This window comes from Nanorana parkeri, unplaced genomic scaffold (genome assembly GCF_000935625.1).
Source record: "Nanorana parkeri isolate BGI_ZX_2015 unplaced genomic scaffold, ASM93562v1 scaffold973, whole genome shotgun sequence".
In the NCBI taxonomy this organism is placed as follows: Eukaryota; Metazoa; Chordata; class Amphibia; order Anura; family Dicroglossidae; genus Nanorana; species Nanorana parkeri.
In genome coordinates this window covers 350,009-372,956 of record NW_017307241.1, presented here as the reverse complement: position 1 = coordinate 372,956, position 22,948 = coordinate 350,009, and the positions used below count along the sequence as shown (strand labels likewise).

General features: G+C 41.9%; 1 protein-coding gene across 5 annotated transcripts in view; it reads right to left on the bottom strand.

Annotated features, from left to right (window-relative positions):
* Positions 1–22,948, bottom strand: part of PCSK6 (proprotein convertase subtilisin/kexin type 6) — a 157,582-nt gene that overhangs the window by 28,976 nt on the left and 105,658 nt on the right. For 2 of the 5 annotated variants that reach the window (XM_018566762.1, XM_018566761.1), the window contains exons 9-14: positions 18,993–19,093; positions 15,558–15,661; positions 12,984–13,101; positions 9,511–9,699; positions 9,005–9,141; positions 1,501–1,677 (exon numbers count right to left, since the gene is read on the bottom strand). In XM_018566762.1, the coding sequence (XP_018422264.1) occupies positions 1,501–1,677; positions 9,005–9,141; positions 9,511–9,699; positions 12,984–13,101; positions 15,558–15,661; positions 18,993–19,093 (826 nt within the window). Of the gene's footprint in view, positions 1–676; positions 696–1,483; positions 1,678–9,004; positions 9,142–9,510; positions 9,700–12,983; positions 13,102–15,557; positions 15,662–18,992; positions 19,094–22,948 lie in introns of all 5 variants that reach the window. The other 3 variants (XM_018566763.1, XR_001941756.1, XM_018566764.1) reach the window with 3 other exon arrangements.

Genomic DNA, 22,948 nt, shown 5'->3' with positions numbered 1-22,948 from the left:
GTGGAGAACAGCTAATGTAGACTAACTGCTGGCCCCTTTCTCTGCAAATGCTAGCTGTCATGCTGACACAATCAACATATCCTAAGACACTGGCCCAAATCAATCATGCAGATTAGCTCAGTCCGATTTCACTTGCAGCATACTGGACACGGAACCAAGGTTTTAGAGTACTCAAGCCAGAGATGGCCACAAAACTATACAATCCAAGAAAGAGGTCATCTTTTACGTGGTGTCCTCTAATCCTAATCTCTCAATATTCCTTTGTCAAGTTAATTTGGCATCACCAGACTTTGGTTATTGTTAATATGAATGATGACTTAGACTAATATCTACTATTAGATTTATTTAAAAGTAAGACAGCCATACAGACGGAGATGCAAGAAACAATGCTTGTCAACTATTCTAAAATCAAAGCATTAATGGAGTTGTACAAATATCCCATAAGTGTCTCACTTATAGTAAGCAAGCATATAAATTAAATCAGAAAAAAAAAAAATCTAGGCCAGCCACTGATTTGAGTGCATGCACAAAATCTTTGCGCGCCCAAATCTTCCTGCACTCTTCATCCTTTACTAGGAGAACAGCACTAAGCTGGTGCAACAAAACTCAAAAACTCAACAGTGGGAGGAAGCCATCGGTCCATATACAAATGGTACTTGGGATGACGGCCAATTACAAGTCCATAAAATATTGGCCTTTAGTTATGGCGACCATTTAGCATTAGCGGACAAGAACAATTCTAAGACAGACCCGCATTGGCTCTACTCCAAGAACTGTGTGCATCATATTCTGAGCAGCACCTATGTCCATAAGTTCCAACAATGCTGAACAAAGTGGACATGTATTCTAATTGTCATTTACACTACAAATGGGAACTTCCCACTTGAATTGTATAAAGGGTAAGTGTGTTTCTATATAAAAGTTAGTGTCCCCCAGTCTTTGCAGCAATCAAATAAATACAACATGACTTGGTGCAGAGGAAATATCCAAATACTCCCCCCATCCAGCCAGCAAAATAACCACTTGCTTGGCACTTCTTCCTCACATTACAATCCACTGCATGCACCAAGCTTAAGACAGGGCCTAGCTATACAGAATACCAAGTGGCTGCCCAGTGAATACACCAAGGTAAAGGCAGTGACTGGGCATGGTGATTAACCACAGTTGTCTATATCCGGACTACCATGTCTTCCACCAAACATTATCACCTCCACCTCTTTCCGTAACAAAGTCTACCCTTTCTTTGTATTTACGAACTGAAGCTGCAAAGTATATAAGTATCTGTATAGTTTGCAGGCATTGGACAAATGGTTCCAAAAAGTAGCGTTCATTCCTAAAGTCCAAGTAGCACTAACATCTATTGACAGATTCTTGTTGCACAGTAGAAACTTAAACACAAGTGACAGATACATCACAATATTTGTCCTTGAATATTTTGCACCAAAATGCTGTTTAATAAAGGGTCATTTCACACAGGCATGACATACCCTAGACTTGTACCTGAATACTCGTCTTCTTCCTCAAATTCCAGGGGATTCTGAAAGACTGCAGATTTAGAAGGCTCCTGATCAGCTGCAGATAAGTCCAGGGCTTTAGACCTTGAGTTATGAAAACTAATGGCATTGTATGGATGCTCATCTGTGCCATAAAGAATCAATGTCCATTCTTTCAGCCTCCCTAAAACAAAGGTTTACACTATCATTTATGTCTTCTCTATTTTCTGCAACTTCTGAACCAAGCACAATAAATGACCTTTTTATCAACAACAAAAAACACTAAGACTACGATTGTTTACCAGTTGTTTAACCCAAAGGACCAAAATACAATGGAGACATTTTTATGAAATTGATTAGTTGAAAAAATAATTGGGCAACTAATCGATTAAGAAAATCGTTAACTGCAGCCCTAGTTGCCATCTTCTGCACGACATCCCTTGATCAGCTGACTGAAGGAGCAGGTTGGATTAATCTTCAGCTGCTAAACAGCAAGAGATTCTTCCAGCCATGCTCGTAAGCACTGATGGAGGAATCTGTTTTCTTCGTTCAACTTGCAGGTTGAAAGAAAATGTAACTGTTTATACCCAGCTTAAGTGAGAGTTGTGAATAGGTGAACTTAACTTTAAGAACTCCGGGCATAACTATTCTTAATCCTTGCAGTGGGGCTACCACTGCACTGCAAGTGTTAAGTGGTTGTATTCATCTAGGTACAAATTTTTTTATTTTAAAAAAAAAGGTAAAATTCACTTTAACCTCGGAACCTACTGTCTGCAACTCTGGTCCCTGCCGCCTATCTCCTCTGCCTACAGCGATGTAATGTCCCTCGGCATCCTCATGTTCTATACACTGTATGGGACATGAAAAACTCACTGAACTTTAGTCTGCTGGAGCGGAATGGGAGTGAGGCGGCAGGGACCGTTTTTTAAAACTTTGGCCCAAGATGAAAACGAGCACTTAATCCTCGCAGTGTGGGGGTAGCACCACTGTAAGGGTTAACGATAATTATGCCCAAAGTTCTTCTTTAAGACAACCCTGGCAAATACTGAAAATAAGAGCACACTGTACACCAAACTTTTCATTTAAAGCAATTCTCTGTTAAATGTGGTGACTATTAGAGTGCAGGGAAATCTACTACTCTACGGTTGATCTTCAGTTCTTGGTAACCTGAAATGATATATTTTAAAGGGGCGCATTCAATTGTTTTCTTCTATAAGTCATTTGTATGTTCAGTTTATATGTGTGACTTAAATAGTTAATAGGGAGGTGGGGACCATAAGTGGAGTGAAACGTTTCTACTACAGAATACAGAATGACTCATCTGTCGTTTGGTAGCAAAGCTGTTTTGTAGCATCTACGGCCAGCCGACAATCCAAGAAGATGAAATAAATGGGCATCAGTGCCAGCTGAGTGACAGTGGTGCCACTGACACGAGGCTCAGACTGAAAGGAACGATCTCTAATTTAGAGAAGAAGCCATTACATTCATATTGCATTTTATGAAAACTTGGAAGAGAAACGAAAAGGAAAAAATGCCAAACTAAGCGGAACAGAAAAACACGTTGGGAACCTTACATGACCAGGTAGGCCTGGGACCACCCATGGAGTTGAAAGGGAACGTGAGCAAATTACTGATATAAGAATGTAAATAAATCAACTTTTAGATTGACTTCTTACAGATGCAAGCCAATATCTTTCATTATATGGTCCAGCTAGAAGCAACTCTCAAGGCTAATCAGAACACATGCATGCATGTTAATTCTTTAAAAAAAATGTAATTTGCCGATAACATAATTATATGGTAAGCTTGGTAAACATGCATGAGGGGGCGACAATCTCCCTAGTGGGGACACAGCAATAAAAGCTTGACGAAGGTTCTAATTCTTCTCCAATATATCCAAAACTAAATTTGGCTTTAAAAACCATAACCGAGCAAACCAAACATACCCTTGCAGTAGGGCTACCACCGCAATGCAAGGGTTAAGTGCTCTTTGTTGTCTAGGGGCTGGAGTAATGCAGACTTTCTTACTGCACCCCGATGGTCTGTGCTCTGCTGCTCTTCCCCTCCACTCCAACTGGTCCCTCGGTGTCCTTGCGTCTGATCCAGGTCTATGGAACCTGCATTAGTCATAATGACATCAGCGATCCTTGGACTGTTTGAGCCCAGGTGAGAAGAGGCTGAGGCGACAGGTCCAGCAGCCCTGAGGGAGCCAGGATCAGGCAAGTAAAACAGTTTTACTCCAGTCCCTAGGCAAAAACAAGCACCGAACCCTTGCTGTGGGGGATAGCCCCACTGAAAGGGTACTATTTTTGCTCGCCCGGATATGGGCTTTAAGCTGAAGCACTGCAATTATGAGAATGCCCTGCCAGTCAACTTCCTAGGTCTGGCCTTCAGATACTCAGTCAAATACGATATACTCCTAACTACCCGTGCCAACCAATAAAGACATTTCCTGTCATCGATGATACTTAAATCAGGATGTGCCTGACAAATCCCAAAATACATGCAGCCAATTCAGGACTTCAATTCTAAACCTTTTCTGTGCAGACTGTAGAAAAACACCTTCTCTAATACTTGATTAGATGCGGAATTCCATATATGAGTGTTAAAGTTTACGTAAACACTAACTATGAACTTTTTGTTATTTCACACGGTCAGTGAACAGATCCCCTCCTGATTGAACAGTATGGATCTGATGTCACCGCTGTGACATCAGTGTCTGTCCATTTTTATCCTCCATCTTGCGATGGAGGAAAGAACTAAAACTGCTGGACCCCATGTCAGTCTATGGGGAGTTGGACGTAAACAGTTAGTTTACATCAGATTACCCCCAGATCCGGCACAATCAGGTCTGGCGTAACTGAACTCTGTTCAGTTTGTTTTTCCAGACTTGGCCGGAGTCAGGGGAAATCAGGGGTAAACGGATCCATTGGGCATCTGATCGGGTCAGCCTGAAAAACGTACAGACGGATCTGATCGGACCACCTGTGTGAAAGGGGACTTGCAGTACTTCCTTTTGGTCCATTTAATACACAGTTGCAAGATTTTGTTTCATCTGTTTGGTAAGTGCCAACAAAATGAAAAACACAAACCTGTTCATATCAAATTCAGAGCTGCCCTGCGTCCTCTGCAGACTTTCTGCATTCTCTTAACATGCCCTCCTAGTTCTCATCTTGGACTAGAGTATAATTAGCCTTTAACCTATAGCGGGTGGGAGTGGTTGAGTTGTTTAGGAAAAGACACTGGGTAGGGCTGCCACTACTCAGTCCACACAAAAAAAGCGGCGTGATGTCAGCCCACACCTGCATGCATTTCTAGTGCATTTGGAGTGCATTTCTAGAAGATCAACAGGTATTTTTCTGTACCTGCAGGGAATAAAACAACGAGAAATGTGCACCGCAGAAAAGCACTATTTTTTTTTGCCTTGAAAGTACTACACTTCAAAGTTCCGATAACATTTCCATTGCTTAAGCATATAGGACATAGACCAATAACAATGTTTTTATGTATAGATCTTCAACTACTCATCCAAATCATGTACAACTCTTCTGAAAGCAATCTCCCCTTGCAATAAAAAAGTCAAGCAATGCTCTCACTTTTTTAAACTGTTAATAAAACTGTGAAATGAATGTTTTTTTGCCTCAATGGTTTGTTTACAGTGCAAGCAAATACATAATATGAATAAGCTGTATGACTAATGCTCATTACAGACTTATGTTCTCACCCATCCTGTCCCATTCCTCTCACACACTGCCAGATGTTCACATATCACTGTATGATCTGGGTTCAGCACGTGGGCTGACACTCCACTTCCTACGTAAGCTGGCCTCTGCTTTGCGCCCACCAAAGTGTACAGCTTGTGGTAAGCAGCCCCCTGGGGCCCAGGGTTGTCCAAAACTATTTAGCTGATGTCAGGCTGGGTTCCTCCTCATTAAGTCAGCTCAGCATGGACTGGGGAGATACAGGACACAGTGGTAACATACCAAATAGGATTTCTGATCACCAAACTCAACTATATATAATAGAAAACCAGTTAATTTAAAATCCCACTGCACACTTTTATACAAGGATTAGAGCTGCAGCGATTAATAAATAATCGATTATTTTCAAAATCGATTAGTTAGCCGATTATTAAGTTCGATTAATCGGTTAATCGGATAAAAAATAAAATACATTTTAAAAAATGGCTCCAGTGATAGGACTTCTAGTTTTTATTGAGATAGCAGTCCATCACAGAAGCAAGCTTGGAGCGGTGGAAGTAAAATAGAAAAAAAGTGTGGTTAACAATATAGTGAAATGGAAAAGTGAAAAAAATTATACAGCAATGATGATCGTGGATGTGGGTGGGCGGTGAGCGTGAGGCGGGGAGGAGGCGCGGAGCGTGGATGCGGGCGGGTCTGGCAGCGGCGAGCGTGAGGTGGGGAGGTGTGGTGCGCAGCGTGCGTGGAGCCGTGAACAGGGCCAACCAATTAGAAGCCGATTAATCGATGATTGGAAAAGTTGACAACTTTTTAAATAATCGATTATAATCGATTATGACGATTAGTTGTTGCAGCCCTAACAAGGATGCCATGTTATTAAAGATCTGGTCCCCCAATAGATTTATGGAAAAAAAAGAATTCAAAACCATGTACACTTCCAATATGAAATTGTAAAGCCATAGGAGACATATATTTGCATGTAGGGGCATTTTTAAAATATGGCAGACCAACTCCCATCTCTCTTGCTAAGCACAAAGTTCCTACTACTCCACCAGCGTGTGGGAAGAGTAATCCTGGCCCAATGTATCCTCCTGTAAGCCCTATTGTACAGTCTACATGCAGCTCCAACTGTACCCCTGTTAGCATATCAATTAATGGCACAGAATCAAACGCTGCTCAAAAATGTAGCCCAAAACAATGTCACACTGCATTTACTAAGCAGCAAGTGCTTATGCATTAGACTGCCATTCTCCAGGAAGGGTGCAGTGTACTCCCTTTACCTGCTACCGTGGGGGTCCTGAACCTGAGACAAACCCCCAGCCTCTCAGGATAGCTAATAATATTACAAATGCCTGTGGATTAGCAAGATCATATGGAGGATGGCGAGATTATGCACTTTTGCCATCAAGCTTCCTATTCCTCTACTCATTGCTGAACTTAATCCTCTGGCACGGAAGATACATGCTCCCTATTGGCATTGCGTAGCAATACCATGGTATAATGTGGCATCAAAGTCACCCTGGACTCTCAACCAGAGGGGCCGAGTGGTTCCAGGTAACAACTTTTACCAGGAAAGAGCTGGTTTTGAAATTATTTCAGGGTTGTCTAGATTATTATTATTATTATTATTATAATACAGGATTTATATAGCGCCAACAGTTTGTGCAGCGCTTTACAATATAGGGCAGACATTTCAATCACAATACAATTCAAGACAAGATGGTAGGGAGGGCCCTGCCCCTGAGGGCTTACAATCTAAAAGGGAGGGGGGAAGTGATACATGAGGAGGGAGCTGCGTGGGGATGATGAATTGTTTGAGAACGTATTATATTTGGGATCCTGGAAACGGGAGATTTCTAAGAGAATTGGAAGGGATGAAATCTCTGTTACTGGGTCCGTATTTTCATAGTAACTAGGGATGAGCAGAACACCTCCGTGTTCGGTTCTAATTCGAACTTTCGAATATGGAAAAAGTTCTAATTCGAACTTAGAACTCAATGCAAGTCTATGGGGGTAGAACTCAGAAAATTAAATGTGCCCATTTTGAAGCCTTATATGCAATTTATTGGCCATAAAAAGTGTATGGGGATCTGGGTACTGCCCTGAATGACAGGAATCAATGAAAAAAACACTTTAACAAAAATACAATTTTTAAAGGAGCAGTGATTTAACATCACTTAAAATGAAACATTCAAAATGAAAAATTCCTTTAAATATGGTGCCTGGGGGGTCCCCTTTCACTGCCTGTAAAGTGGCGCATCTGTATGTCAATATATCAATAAATCTGCTGTCACTAACTCTATTAGAATTCTCTTTCTCTTCTACAACACACGACATAGAGCCGTGGTGTCAGCAGCCTTATATAGTGTGCTGCAGGGACTTAGCTGTGAGACATGATTGGGCACAGTCATCATGACTTTGCCCAATCATGGCTTTAAATGTGTACTGAGCCCTGATTGGCACAGTGTTGCACCTGACCTGTGGTCAGGTGCAAGACTGCAGCCAATTACAGTTTCGGAGGGCGCAGTGCATTGTGGGATGTTCCGCGCTCGAACAGACCGTTTACATCCCGCAATGTTCGGCGTTCAGCGAACGCTAGAACAGGCTATGTTCGATTCGAACATGCAGCCCATCACCAAATCATTGTGCATTATGAAAAGGATGCTGGTTAACATTCAGTGTTCCAGTTGTAAGACAGAGGTGGTCTGTCCATGAGTCAGGAGTGTTCCATCCTGGAACCAGCCTGTGTTGCCAGTGTGTGGGTTACAGCCTATGTGGCAGACGTTTTGTTAAAGTGACAACCTGGAGTCGATGATTCTGACAACTGATTTTGCTGAGACAAGTGAAGTTGTGTTGAAATGTTGGAGAAACCCCTGTGAGGGAAATTTGTGTTAACTTTTACATAAAAGCCGGCAGGAAGCTCTAAAAAGAAGTTGACGAGTGGACCATGTCCTTAACGCACTACCATTTGAAGCGAATTCTCACACCTGCCAATTGCTCAACGTAAGCCTCCACCAAAATTTTTGTGCAGATCTCTATACTTAACCCTTTACCCGCTAAAATTCCCATTACTGTGTGGATTACTACTTTAAACCCCTGCAGGGCCAACATTCATATGCTGACCACTGAACATGCATTCATCCTGACAGAAGTGTCTAGTATGACTGAGCAATGGGGCAGAGAGGAAATTATTTACCATTGCCCGCTCACTGAATTGAGGAATAAGCCTCTTAATGTTTGGGATATGTGATAGAATAAGACATGTGCATGAGGGCTCTTTGATTACTTTAGTCCATTTTCACCATAACCTGTATTGGTTATACGTCTTGTTGGGTCCCATTCCCAACTTCATAAAAGCAATGGTTTCCATACACTGCCCTGATGGTGGCCAAATAGCCTGGAAGAGCTGTATGCAGTTTGGAATAAATGGCTTTAGAACATTAGCCTATGTTTTCAATTTACACCAGCAGTTCTGGATGTTCATCTGGCCAATGGTGTGTAAAGCAAATGATATGCATGGCGCGGCCCACTGTCTTGAAATAAGTAATAATCCTCTTATTTTTGGGATATGTGATGGAATGAGACTGGTAAACACCTTCTGTTCCAAGAAGGCTTTACTGTGCTACACATCAAAAGGAGTAAGGGTTGTTTGATTGCTTTAGTCCCTTACCATAACCTGTATGGTTATACTGTCCTAAGCTAACCAGTGGAAATGGAGAGTTCACATTTTCACACATACTCATGTATGCTTTACAGATCTTTACAATTGGTTCAAATTTAACTAAAGACAATTATATATTGCACAATTACCTTGAGCCTCTGGATTGCGCAACTGAGATGGGATATCATGAATTTCTAGCATCCATTCACCTTCAGCTTTTTCTCCCCAGCAATGGACGGTCATAAACTCCCAGCTCTTAAATCCTTCATTGGAGTAGTCAAATGTCCTGGAAACAGATGGGCTGTTAACTTTGAGTAAACTAATTATTTTAACCCAAGCGCACCAACTAATATGCATTGTGGTACCATACAACGAAGGTGCATTGCCGTAGTGCTTTTGGGTGCCATTCAAAATAAATGACACCCCCAAAGCCATAACGCACATTACCGCAACATGCAAGTGAGAAATTGGCCTAAAACGTCTGAAAATGTGTGTGTCCCTATTAGAGTGTTTCCTTTTATTTCCTGTCCTAGTAAAGCAGAAAGAGCAAATCTGTCAATAAGCTGACAGAGGTTCTCACAACCCTCATCACTAACCAGAGCTATAAAAATTGTTCGTGCTGGAAGCAGGCTTCATCTGGAGTTTAGTGTCTTACCGTCTGGCTAACAGCTGGGACTTTGTCCCTGATGGAGAAATTAGGTTGATTTGCAGGTCTCCTCTTCGTGGGTGTGATATGGTAACTCTGACAACAACATGCTCAAGGTATGCCACATGTTGCCCACTGTTATCTGTGCAAGCATTGGTCTGAATTGTAGTGCGAATCAGCTGGTCAGCTCTGATAAACCTGTATAAAGGCATACAAATGAGAATAGCTCCCATATTAGGAACATTGGAAAATTAAGTAACATTTCAATGGGGAAAAATATTCACAGAAAAAAAATCAAATAAAACATACGGATCATATAATGAATAATCAACAATAGTGCAGGAAGTTGACATTTTTGGGTATGTGTACAGCATGGAATCATAACACCATAAGAAAGTAATTCCTTTTTGCATACAGAGAGAAGATCCCTTCCCGTTTCCTGTCAGCAGCACTGGACAGATCTTGCACACATTAAGCTTTACACACTCGGTGAACATGTTCCATTCTCCAGGGTAGTGTTCTACTTCACCTAACCCTGCTCTTCTTTGCAGACAATCACCTACTGTTCCCTACCAGTATTACTCCTCAGTGATGCACTACAATCCTTCACTCTTTATGCAATGTTACATTCTTCTCCTATGTGGATGCTTCTGCCTTTAGGCTATCTTAAAATTTTTTTTGCACCAATGTATTAAAAACACTACACATAAGCCACATAATGAAGGAAACATTTAAATAAAACACTTATCATTCCAAATGAGCCATTTAATGAACAAGCACACCTGTTACTGCAATAAAGAAATACCTTGGTGAATGCAGTTGGAAGGCAGCCTAAACTAATTATTGCCCTATGATAGTAGTAGCCTACAGAAACTGCCCACAGGCCCAATATGACTGTATAGACATGTAATGTAGTCCTACACTACGTACTGTAGTATAACAAGTACCATGTTCTATGATTAGGCAGGATGGAACAGATAGAATACTTGGATAGAAATCATTTCTGCATAAAGAAAGAATAGCTGCATGTTCAGAATATAGTGGAACACTGCTTGTAAATACAACTACCGTAATATTATTACAGTTGGCTTTAAATTTGGTTTACAAAGCATCAATACACTGAAACAACATTAGGCAGCAGGGAAGTGATGACTAGGGATTCCAAGCAGTGAAAAGAGCAGAGCTGGAATATCAAGACCATGCACCAGAAAAATATTGTGTTAACCCATCAGAGTCAAGATGTTTGAATCATTTCCAGGATATACACATTTGCCAGATTATACATTATGGACACTGCTATCATGAGGCATTCAAATGGGATTTACAAAATCATCCAGATTAAAAGTAAATATTTCAGTAAGCCCTTGGCATTTCACAACACAACCTCGTCTGCCATGCAGCTCCTAAAAAAAGCTTTTTAGCTGCAGGCTTGCAGCTTCACAATCTTACAATCAATTACTGGTCAACAGAGCCGGGAGTTTCATCTATCTCCTATACCCGAAAAGAGGAAAAAGCAATGCAACAACAAATGTTATCATGCTCTGCCGTTTTCAGCCATATTCCGAGAAAAAGTGCAAGTCCTACTGTCAATAAACACATATACAGTATAACTATGCAATCCCAAAATATAGCAGCTAGCTCACTATTGACTTGGATGAATTTGGAATTAAACTCTTCCTAAAAACTTGCAGTATACACATTACATCCATAGTAGTGTCCTCTTTTGTGTTGCTGAGTTATCGCTTGCAGAGTTATTTAAAGGAGAACTATTGGGAGAGTAAAATATACACTACCTAAATCTTATAGCTGCCATGGGACACTGCTGTTGTCACATGCCGACTCTATAGCTTGAGAACTGAGCGATCACAAACCAATGAGTGCTCAGCTTGCGGCTATTCCCTGCAGAGATCGATGACGGTCATTCACTGATGCCTGCAGGGATTAACCCCCCCCCCCCCCCCCGACCCCCTCGCCTCCCCTCCCGAGATCTTCCGCATCCCTCCTGAGACCTTCCGCTTCCCCCCGGGACCTTCCGCTCCCCTCATTAGACCTTCCGCACCCCTCCTGAAACCCTCTGCACCCAGGACCGGATTTGCTCTCCCTGCTGCCCCAAGGTCAGGTTCTTCAATGCACCCCCCTCCCCTCCATCCAGCCCCCCATGGAGAATGCCAATCCCCCCCCCCCCTCTCTGTTCCTCTAGCACTCGTTGGAGGGACAGACAGGGGAGGGCACAGCTGGCTAAGGCTCTAGAGAGGCAGAGCCAGCAATCAGGCAGCAATGTGGATCTCAACAAAACTGTCGGGATCTTTCCCAGCTGCAATGCAGCTCTGCTCTGTCAGCATATGGCAGACAGTGGCCCGCTTTATGCTGACTTTTGGTCACAGGAGTACATTTGCAAATGTACTCCTGTGACCAAAAGAGAACTAAAGCCAAAAAAGTTTGGCTATAGTTCTCGTATAAGCAGATGACATATACACGCGCAGGTTCAGTATGTCTGCCCTTCAATCCAGCATCCTGCTGGAGTCTTCAGAGCACCATGCCAGGCTGTCAGCTACCAGCTCCAGCATAGGTTCTTGCTCTCACAATGTACTATCCCCATTTCAGCAACCCCAAGTGACTATTGGCTGTAGAGGCATAGGATTTATTTTTTTTGCATTGATGAGCATTGTCGCTTAAGAGGGGATGGAGGAAGTATGCGCCAGGAAATATCCAAGATTGCACCGGATTCAGTGGAGCGAGGGAAGTGCAGAATTCATTGCTATATGGAGTAAGCATGCACATCTTGGTGTATTAACCTGTTACCAGGCATTTGGAGAACTGTGGCAATGCGGTTTGGAGTTTTTTTTTTGTCCAGTGGATGGGAGAGTTCACTGCTGCCCAACTCCAGTCAAAACATTTTAATTTTCTTCTGGATAGATCAGGGAAGGGATAGAGCTTCGGGCAGTTTAAAAAAAAAAAAAAATATTGCCATGTGTGTCCAGATTGAAGAGTTTCAAGACTGGAGGTGATGGGAGAAAATTTTACCAATAGTGTTCATTGAACAGACTTCCAGCAAAGGAGTCAAATAGTATTTAAGTAAACATAAACATGCTCGATCTAAATGTTAAAAAAAAACCAAAAACCCCCAAACCTCCCAAAAATAAAACAAGGACGACTTAATAGATCATTTGGTCTTTTTCTGCTGTCAAGCTTCTATTGTTTAAAATAAAATCTCTCCAATGAGGACACAGACAACAAACAAATTTAGCAGAGTGGGAAATGGTTAGAACTTTTATTATGGTCTGCTCCTTCCTTTCCTGGTGGTAATGGTTTACCCCCATTTCTTGTATAGAGGTCACAGGGAAAAGCAGTGAGAAAATCTTCCTAATAGAATCGCAGACAGAAATATGAACTCTTTCCCACTTTATTGAAAGCAAACAAAATACAGTTTGGCTGGGGTGGAGCTATAAAATTACGCTTTGAACTAGATCATCAGAGCTTACCTTGGCCTTCGGTCGGAGGCTCCTATACAGACATGTTGCGATGGGACAGTTTTCCATTTCTTGGCTTCAACGACCATAGCTTCGGCATCCACCAATCCAAAGCCATAAAGATGGCTGACTGAAAAGAATAAAAGTCTGATAAATCTGGTCTTTACTAGAAACCTATGTAAATATCAGTCATAGCTTCCATAATTCATCCTTTGTTCACAACTCCCTTTGACAACCGTTAACATTTGGTGCTCAATAGGGAGGCAAAAGGGGCAGGAGGGTGGGGGCCCTGGCAGCACAGAGAGCCAGGGTTTCAGGACTATTTTGTCGCTCTGAAAATAAAACATTGCATGTATAAGAGCCGTCACCTGGAGGTGTCTTTTTTTAGGACCTCAGACCACTTTAGCTAAGGATGAGCCACAAGTCCACTTTAAGCTCAACACCACAAGGCAGTGCTAGGAGTTTAGGGAGTGTTGAATGATCCGAGCACATACCCTGAACAGTTTGTAGGAAGAGAGCATTCACAGTAAAGGTTTTTGTCACCTGATTTCTGTATTTCACCTCCCCCTATTGTTTTAACTCTGCAGCTCCATGGCTTTCCCTATGTTTGTTAGATCACTGCTATGGTGGCTTTATGGAAACAAGTATAGACAGAAATAAAGAGGCTGCTATTGCTGCTTGCCTGGCTGTCATTCTTAGCCACTGGCTGCAGTTTTTTATAGAGTTACTGATCTCTAACAAGTATGCAGCTTGTGAGTTCTGACATTTTGACTTTTTTTTTATGTGCATACTTGTTCTGGGACAGTGACAAAGTACTTGGGTCAGTGGGTAAGCAGAACAACCAGGTGAGTAGCATTTTGAGGTCAGTAATGGAAGCTACTGAATTTTTCCAGTACATGGCAAACTTAAAATGACTGAATATTTGTATTGGGTCAGTGACAAAGTATTTAAAGGCACATTATTGGGAGAGTGAAATACACTCATCCCCATAAATAGAGCCGATGTGCAACGCTGAAGCGTCAAACGCTGGCTCCATTGATCCAGAAGTGAGCAATCACATACTGCCAATCACTGTTCCCGATCTTCTCCCTGCAGAGAGGTAAGCATCACCGCTCCCCGGAGAGATTGCGCCCATCCCCTCTGTTCTCCTAGCGCTCACTGGAGGTATGGTGAAGGGGGCGGGTATAGCTGGCTCTGGCGAGCAAACTGTCAATCAGGTGGCGAGGTGGATCCCGACAATGTCTGGATCTTTCCCGGTTGATGCACGGCTCTGCATTGTCAGCATATAGCGGGCAATAACCCGCTATATGCTGAGTTTTGGGTCACAGGAGGACATTAGTAAATATCCTTGTGACCCTAAAGAGAAGCAAAAGCGGTAGGGCCATCATTCTCTTTTAAGCCAGAGAGCAAGGTAAATAACCAATCAAGAGGGAGCTCTCAGTATAGATTTCCTTTAACACTCCCCTTACCTACCCACCTAACACTATCCAGTAATACATGCACACAGAAAAGATATGTAGGAAAGTATGTAAACCCTATGAAAAAAGAACCTATATAGTCTGTAATATATAATTGAAAACATTTTGTTATATTTGTGTGATAAGTGCAACCCCCCCAAAAAAAACCCTGTTATTCGCAGTAGAAATTTAAAGCTGTCCTGTGCACACTTCCTGTGTTATCGTAAGGAGTCCCCCTAGTTCTCATCTTGCACTACAGAAGAATAGGTCCCTATGCTATGGAGATTAGGAGAATAGGAGGGGTTCAGTAGTTTAACAATGAACATCTGGCCAGGGCTGACACAAAATTCTGTCCACAAAAAGGCATGCAGTGTCTTTTCACAAGAGGAAATTAGGGTTAGAGTGCATTGCTGGCAGGTCAACAGATATTTTTCTGTACCTCCAAGGTCCTTTATAGGGATAAAACCTTGGGAAACGTGCATGCATTCCACAGACATACTGCATATGTTTCCCCACCCACCTCTCTGGTATATGCTGAAAGCAGTCAGAACTTGATAGGAAAACATGATGCTTAAAATTTCAGTTCCACAATAAAAAAAAAAGGTAAAAAGCTCAAACTGTCCCCAATGTCATTTGCAGCATATTTCTTACCAAAAATCAATGGTATATTAAAATGATCAAAAACAGTTTGAAGGCCATCTAGGGATACATGCGAAATGTACGCCAAACAATTTTAAAATAAAAAGTTTAACCATTTTAAAAAATAAATACATTATGGGCCGACACCTGTAGCAGGCAAGGAATGTGCAACGTTCTAGGATTTAAGTAACTGAAGCTGAATGAGCTCTGTCTGACCCCCCCTAAGCGGCCACACATTGAGCTCTTTGGAAACGCTAATGTTTTATCAGCTGAAGCTTGTGTAACATGAACACAGGTTCACAGTTGTGAATTATGCTAAATACTCTCACTGAAAAAAAATGTGGATCGTGTTTCAACTCAATTAGGTCAAAGGAGTTCAATGAAAACCACGCTGAAATAATGTGGGGAGGGGGGCCAAGTGATCTATGGGTAGAACTCAGAATGAAATGCATATAATTCCTTGTACTACTAATCATCTGGCTTCTCTGACCTTTGCGCCCAGCTCCATTTGTTCTCCAGTCGGGGGCCCGGAGGTGGACAGATCGTGACGTCTTCACCAAGAGATGCTGGACATCTCTCCAGTTCAGCATCGGGCTGCACAAAAAGAAAAGCCAAATAACGTTCCGGAATAGGAGTTACTAATTATCGCCACAGAGCCCTTTCTCGAAAATAAGTTATTGCATAACAGTATAATCGCACGGAATGCTAAAAGCCACATTTTTCAAAGCTTAATTACCACACAGCCTACAGAATTTCCAACAGTGACAACCATTTCTTTAGACAATGTCCTACTAGCCACAAAAATCACCTTATGAATTTTGGAGGTAACCCAGTATGAAAAAAAAACATTGCCATACTCTTTGGTGCCTCTTCTTTCCAATAAAAAGCCAACACCATGTGGATGTAGTAAACATGCTCTCTAAAATCAAATATTTGTATTCCTTCTCTATATAAATTATTTTATACTTGGGTGACAGTAGATCGCCTTTTTCCCCCCAGAGTTTCAGCTACATCTAAAAAGCATGCAACCATTATGACTCCCTCTATTTTTTTTGTATATAATACAAAGATGCACCACCACTTTAACTGGCTAGTTGGAAAAAAGGTCTTTACAAATGGAGTAGCAGAGCTCTGTATCAAAAAGGCATGCTGAAGGAGACCAACTGATATCATTTGTAACTTGTGATAAGTCTTGGTTGGTGGCCAGTGGGAGTCCAACTTGGAAGTGCCAAGCTTCTTCAGAGCTAAAGAGCCTTGCTATGGAAATCTTGGAACTTACTTTGGAAATTGTTCACATTGGACATTCAACAATTTTCAAAATTATAAATCTGAATTCCAGGCAGATATAAAAAAGGCACAAAAAAATGCAGCTATAGAAGACACAAATAAATTCAGTGCAGTGTTGATTAATACATAGTTTTTGTTTTTTTTGAATGGAAGCAGTGTAAGCAACTGCATTTGATAGGAGATAAAATCTTTATTCATGATGCCAAAATAAACACCAATGGACTCCTCACTCACAGATCTTCAGCAACGCATGCGTTTCGTCCGATAGACAGAGACTAAGCTCTAATGGTGGGCACACACCTTACAACCATCGCAAGACTTTTGTCTTGCGATGGTTGTAAGGTACTTTAAAAAAACGTACGATCTGCCTATCTTGGACAGGCAGATCGTACTTGCGATGACCGCAGGCCGCGCCACCCTGAGGGGCGGGCTTCCGATGACCGCAATGCCGAACAGTGTGCGCTAGCGCACACCAGCCCGTCCGGCTTTTATCTTACAAACATGCTACACACCCGCCAAACATCATACGATGCTCGGCGGGTTTTCGAACATGTTCGTAAGTTAAAAGTCATGCGACCTTACAGTAGTAGAGGTCGCACGGCTTCCACACACCTTACGATAATCGTACAATTGCGGGATTTCCCGCGATTATCGTAAGGTGTGTGGGCACCCTAACGGGTGTAAACACATAAGAGGCTTAGGTTTCTTCACACAGATCCTCAGTCACTTAGGGCTTTGAACAAGCCCTAACAGGTGAAACATGTAAGTGGCTGAGGATCTGTGAGCAGCCATGATGGTGGAGCCGGTGTTTGGGATACGAGTCTCTGTTTTGGATTAATCCTGCATTTGACCTTACATCAGCCTCTTGCAGTTCCTGTACAGTAAAGCTTAGACGGAGCGGGAAAGAAGCACAAATAGCTAATTAGTTCCATGTGCTGACAAGAAGTAAAATAGAGTGAAAGCCCATTCACACCAATTGCGGTGCGTTCCGGAGTGGTAGCTGTTGGAACGCACAGCAATCGTTCCCAAAACTTCCCCCTTCGTTCTGGGGATGGGAGGGGGCATGGCAGTGCATTGAAGTCAATGGCACAGCAGCTATGCCCCCACCCAAAGCCCCTCCCCCGCCTGCAGTGCGATCGGACACGTGGCAAAACATTGCCTGCGTTCCGGTCCACTGCAAACGCAAAAAATAGAGCATGCAGCATTTTTTTGCGTTTGCAGTGCACTGCCACGCCCCCTCCCACCCCAGAACAAAGAGGGAAGTTTTGGGAGCGACTGTTGTGCTTTCCAGCAGCTCCCGCTCTGGAACGCACCACAATTGGTGTGATTGGGCCCTAACAGATGACCTAATCAGTCGGCTGCTTCGTTTTCACTGGCCAGTCACAGGTTAAGGATAGGGAGATGACCTGTAAGCGTTACAGAACCGCAGTATCGAAAAATCAGATCTGCTCACCTGCTGGTCAGGGATGAGTGATGTGGCAGAGCTGTATAAATCTGATAAACAGATGGATAGAAACATAAATCCTGTGGTAGGTAAATCGGCTCCCATATATGTATTCCATCTGTGTATTTTGCAAGTTGCTTCGAGTTCAGCTTTAATTATTTGCACGCAGTTGTATTTGATAAAAAAAAAAATTATTTTTGGAAACCAGGCACTTATGAATTGTACAATTCTTTGCCGAAGGGAGACATCTACATTACTATATTTAGGAAGATCAACTTAAATTGGCAGTTCAAGGCATTGCCTGGTTTTTAGATATCTTCCTATCAGTACTTGTAGCCTACTGCTTCTTGTAGAGGCTCATTTGTGGCATTTCCAAGCAGGAGGTGGATACTAAAGGTTTAGATCTTTCTACTAAAAAAGTGGAAAGTGTCATGTATGGATTATGTTTAGCTGTGCAGAGCTGTGGAATCTATTTTTTCGCATTGATTAACTGAAATCCTCCATTTCCCATGAATTGTTTATCCTAAATGGCATTTTCTGCTCTCCTCAATGGAGGCCTCACAAAAATCCGACAGTTATGTTCTGTCAGAGCTAGTAGTATTTTAGAAGGGGTAACTTCAGTGATATTTGTGAGCTGACCCCATAAGAATGCATTATGAATAACACCAGCCTATAAACTGAGAACTAAAACACAAGTGGTTTTGAGTCTTTGGAATGGTAAAAGTTAATAGCATATTACATTTCTTATTATTTCTCCAATAGATAAAGGCCTATGCCTGTCAGGGCTCTTTCATACCAAGATGCATTGCGCCGTGATACCCATGTTTTTGTGCCTTAAGGCACGCAGTGTTGGGCAGATCTTTCAAGATCAATGTTCTGTAACAAACCGTACAAAGATTTAGGTCCTGCTGAATGTATTTCTGTAGTACACACTGTGTTTTACCAGGTGCACTCTAGAGGTTAGTTGGGGTAACAATCAAAATTAATTTCTCCACAATGCACAACGTGCAAGGTGCACTGCCACACGTACAACACGGGTAGCCTGAACAAGCTCGCTCACTGTGCCTGTAACGTTTGCTGTAGCTTTGAGTAAACGTTCCGTCTGGTGGTCTCGACAGAAACATCACTCATCTTTAAGCCTATAACCTTCCAGGTGCATAACCCCAGAAGAGCCATTAGAAGATGCCAACTTACTTCGCTTCCAGAGCCAGAGCAATAACACCAGCAACCATAGGAGCAGAAACTGAAGTCCCGGTGTGATCATCCGTACATCTTTGTCTGAGATCTGTTGTAACCTACAAATTAGAAATTGATCCATTTAGATCACTAAACATCAAGACAAAAGTCATCACATGCAATACTGACTTTCTGTACCATATATTGTTTTAAATGCTGTTGGGTAGCCGCAGTGTCATCATTTAGGTGACAATGCAATTTTAGTTTTAAGTAAATTCTCAAACTTTTTATCCAAAAATGAATCCAGATCAGACAAATATACATTGTCCAGCAAAGTTTTTTTTGCCCAAGCACTTACAGTCATCATGTTTCCAAACAGTTGGCTCCAACTTCCTCAGCTCAGCTTCCCTGAACTCCCTGTTGAATGCAAGATACAGCACAGACTCGAGCGGCCATCCATAAACTTGCATGGAGGAGGGAGGAGAGGGGAGCGTTGCTTGCCTTGCTTTACTGGTGTGTTTTTTTGGAAGCACACATAGCTATACTAACACACAAGGGTGGCTAGATATGACCCTGCAACGGAAAGGAGTCCCCCCAAAAAAGGATATCGGGACCAGCTGATTCTGCAGGAAACAAACTTTTAAACATCAATAAGCAATATTCACTTAATCAGCATTTAAAATCACTTAACCTTTTGGCTTTAATATGAATGCAAGTTTAGTGGTTACGTTAAGAGTTGGTTCGTTTTTTGGGGTTTTTTTTTTTTTAGATGTAATAACCAGTGTTATAAGATGTATCTGCCTAGAAAAGTGTTCACCAAAATTGACAGCTTCATGGCAATTTTCAGCAGCCAAAAGATAACACACTGCTGCTCACATACATGATTAAGTGTAATTAAACCCAAGAACCAAAACATAATATAGTGCGGGTTACCAGTCCTTCGACGCGGTGGCTGCATTTGTTTTCCTTGTTATTACATAGAACATATTCTGAAAAGACAGAAAAATACCCCTTGATGCTGTCAGATATACGCCCTGGAATTCATAAAGAGCGTCTCTTGTCTGTGCAGCTTGTGAAAGATTCATTTAACTGTTGGTACGGTGTATATGAATCTGCTGCAGATTTTTTTTCTTTGCAAAAAAATTACGTATGTGACAATTTACTCCTAGAAAAAAAGCTTTATGTATATCCACCTTTCTTATCATCGATATGGCACTATTTCTTATTTAATTTCTCGCAGCCATAGTGCCGAACTGTAAAAGTGTTGCAAGAAAGAACTATCAGAATTTCTTGCATGCATCGGAAATATCATGAAAACGGTTGCACAGCTTTCATGGCTTTGCGTAGGGACTTTTCAATACAGAGATGGCACCAGAAAAGGAGTAGCAAATGCTTTATTGATATGGCCCCATTATTTTCTTGTAGCTTTCTGTGGACTCAACTGAAATCTCAATTATCCTATATTATATAATATCATACCGTAATGCAGCCACCACATCTAAGGACTGGTAAGCTGAAATATACACTGCCTGGTCAAAAAATAAAAATAAAATAAAAAAAAGAAGTCACCTCCTGGATTCAGCTAAGCAAATAGGTAAGAGCCTTCCATTAGATAAGTGTTATAATCTGAGGCCACTTCAGTTGGTCCGGTCTACGTTCAGCAACTTTATATCCCCAAAAAGAGGTCAGCTGCCTACCTGAATATATTGAATGACCAGGTTTTTCCATCAATGGATTCTTTCTCCCCTGATGGCACATTTCGAGATGACAATGCCAGGATTCATCGGTCTCAAATTGTGAAATTGTGTTTCAGGGAGCATGAGACATCATTTTCACACAGATTGGCCACCACAGAGTTCAGACCTTTTCCCCATTGAGAATCATTGGGATGTGGTGGAGAAGACATCACACAGTGGGCCAACTCTCCCATCATCACTACAAGATCTTGGTGAAAAACTATTGCAACTCTGGGTGCTAATAAATGTTGTGACGTTGCATAAGCTTATCGAAACTATGCCACAGCGAATGCGTGCTGTAATTAAAGCGAAGGTTGATCCAATAAAATATTGGAGAGCATTACTTTTTTTGGCCAGGCAGTATATAAAATGTTTGTTTTCGGGTTCACATACACTTTATTTCCCACCCTCGGCTTATATTCGGGTCAATACTTTTTCCCAGTTTTTTTTGGGTAAAATTAGGTACTTAGTCTTATATTCGGGACGGCTTATACTCGAGTATATACGGTAAGCATGTAAAAATGCACAAGCCCAAGAACATGGAACTTTGGTGTTTGCAACTCACTACAGGCCAGTTTTTTTGGACAGAATTTACAATACCTTCTAGAGGTAAATCCTCTCATGATAGCCGGTCTCAAATAAATGAACTTGTTTCACTGGGTAACCATCACATCTAAACCACAAAATGTGAGTGGTCAGAAAATAACTTTAGGTCCATGTTTGAAAAAGGTTTCTCTAAAACCTCACAAAAAGTAAAGTGTCCAAGATTACCTCAGCCACCATTCAGCGTTATTCTCAATATTTCCAAAATGAAAAAAAATGAAAAAAAATTACAGCTGGAATGACAAACGTGCAACAACAGACCAACCCAATCCCTCGGTTCAAGCTACTTGTGGAACTCACTGAAATAGAATTGCACAATATAATACAGCAGCCAAGAGCTAATTTTAAAAGATAAAGATGCTCATGAGCTTAACATTTTGTGTCAGAGTTAAATAGTAAGACTACGCATACACTGGTAGATTTTTCTATAAAGACGTTCCACAGAGACTTGCAGAATGTTGGTTGAAATTCCGTTTGATTTTAACAGTCAATTTTAGAAAAGATTGCAAACCACACTGTTGGCCCTCATTCACACGGGGATCGGTTGGATCCTGTCTGCATCCAAGCCAGGAAACGCACACCCCTACGGACCTGCACTTGAGGTGAGCGTAGGGGGGCGTACGGCCGCGTAGTCCCATAGAGAAGGACAGGGGCTGCATACTAAATCACACGCAGCGCCTGTCCTTCCCGGGTGCTGCCCGATACGGCCATGCATGCAGCATGGAGCTGTATGTGTGGGCCGATTCCAGTGTGAATGAGGCCTTAAAATTTCATTTGTTTGAGAATTTCCAGCCTGTTCAATTTTTTTCCTCACTAACCCATTAGCTATTAGAAAAAATTGAAAAAATGTTCCAAAAACAAATATTTTCAAATAAAATTCTACCGTGTATGGCACGCTTAAGGTTTAGGATTTTTCTATAGCTATGGTTTCATTTTACCACAAAGTGACCCATTTAGATCTACACAGTATGGAGAACGGTTTATTCTGTTAACACAAGACAAGCGCTCTTCCAGTGGTTCTTCCGGATAAGTACCTTCTATTTCCCACTAGCCACAGAAAGGGAATGTCCAGCAAAAAACATCTTTCCCTTGCTTTGGGTACAGTGGGGGAAGGATTAGAACAACTGTTGGGTTCTCTGCTACCCAGGGCTCCATTAGAGAGATTTACTGGTCCTGGCGATGATGCATTACAACAGAGAAGTGACAGAAGATCTGAAACAGCAAAACAGACAACAATCCGACAAGTTTTCTAGCCTTTCCCTACTAACAAGTCTTTTTTTCCTATGTTGCTGTTGGAGAGTTCCCCACACTTCTGTTCTGGTAGCGCATAGTCTGCAAGACAGGAAGTAAGGGTAAATCTTTCTAGCAGAGCCATGAATGGCAGCAAGAACTTTACAGGGGTTCTAACCTCTTCCTACTATCACAAATTTTTCCTATGTTGCTGTTGGAGAGTTCCCCACACTTCTGTTCTGGTAGCGCATAGTCTGCAAGACAGGAAGTAAGGGTAAATCTTTCTAGCAGAGCCATGAATGGCAGCAAGAACTTTACAGGGGTTCTAACCTCTTCCTACTATCACAAACTATAAAAAAGGTTTTGACTGGACATACATTTTAAAGTGTATGTAAACTCAACCCC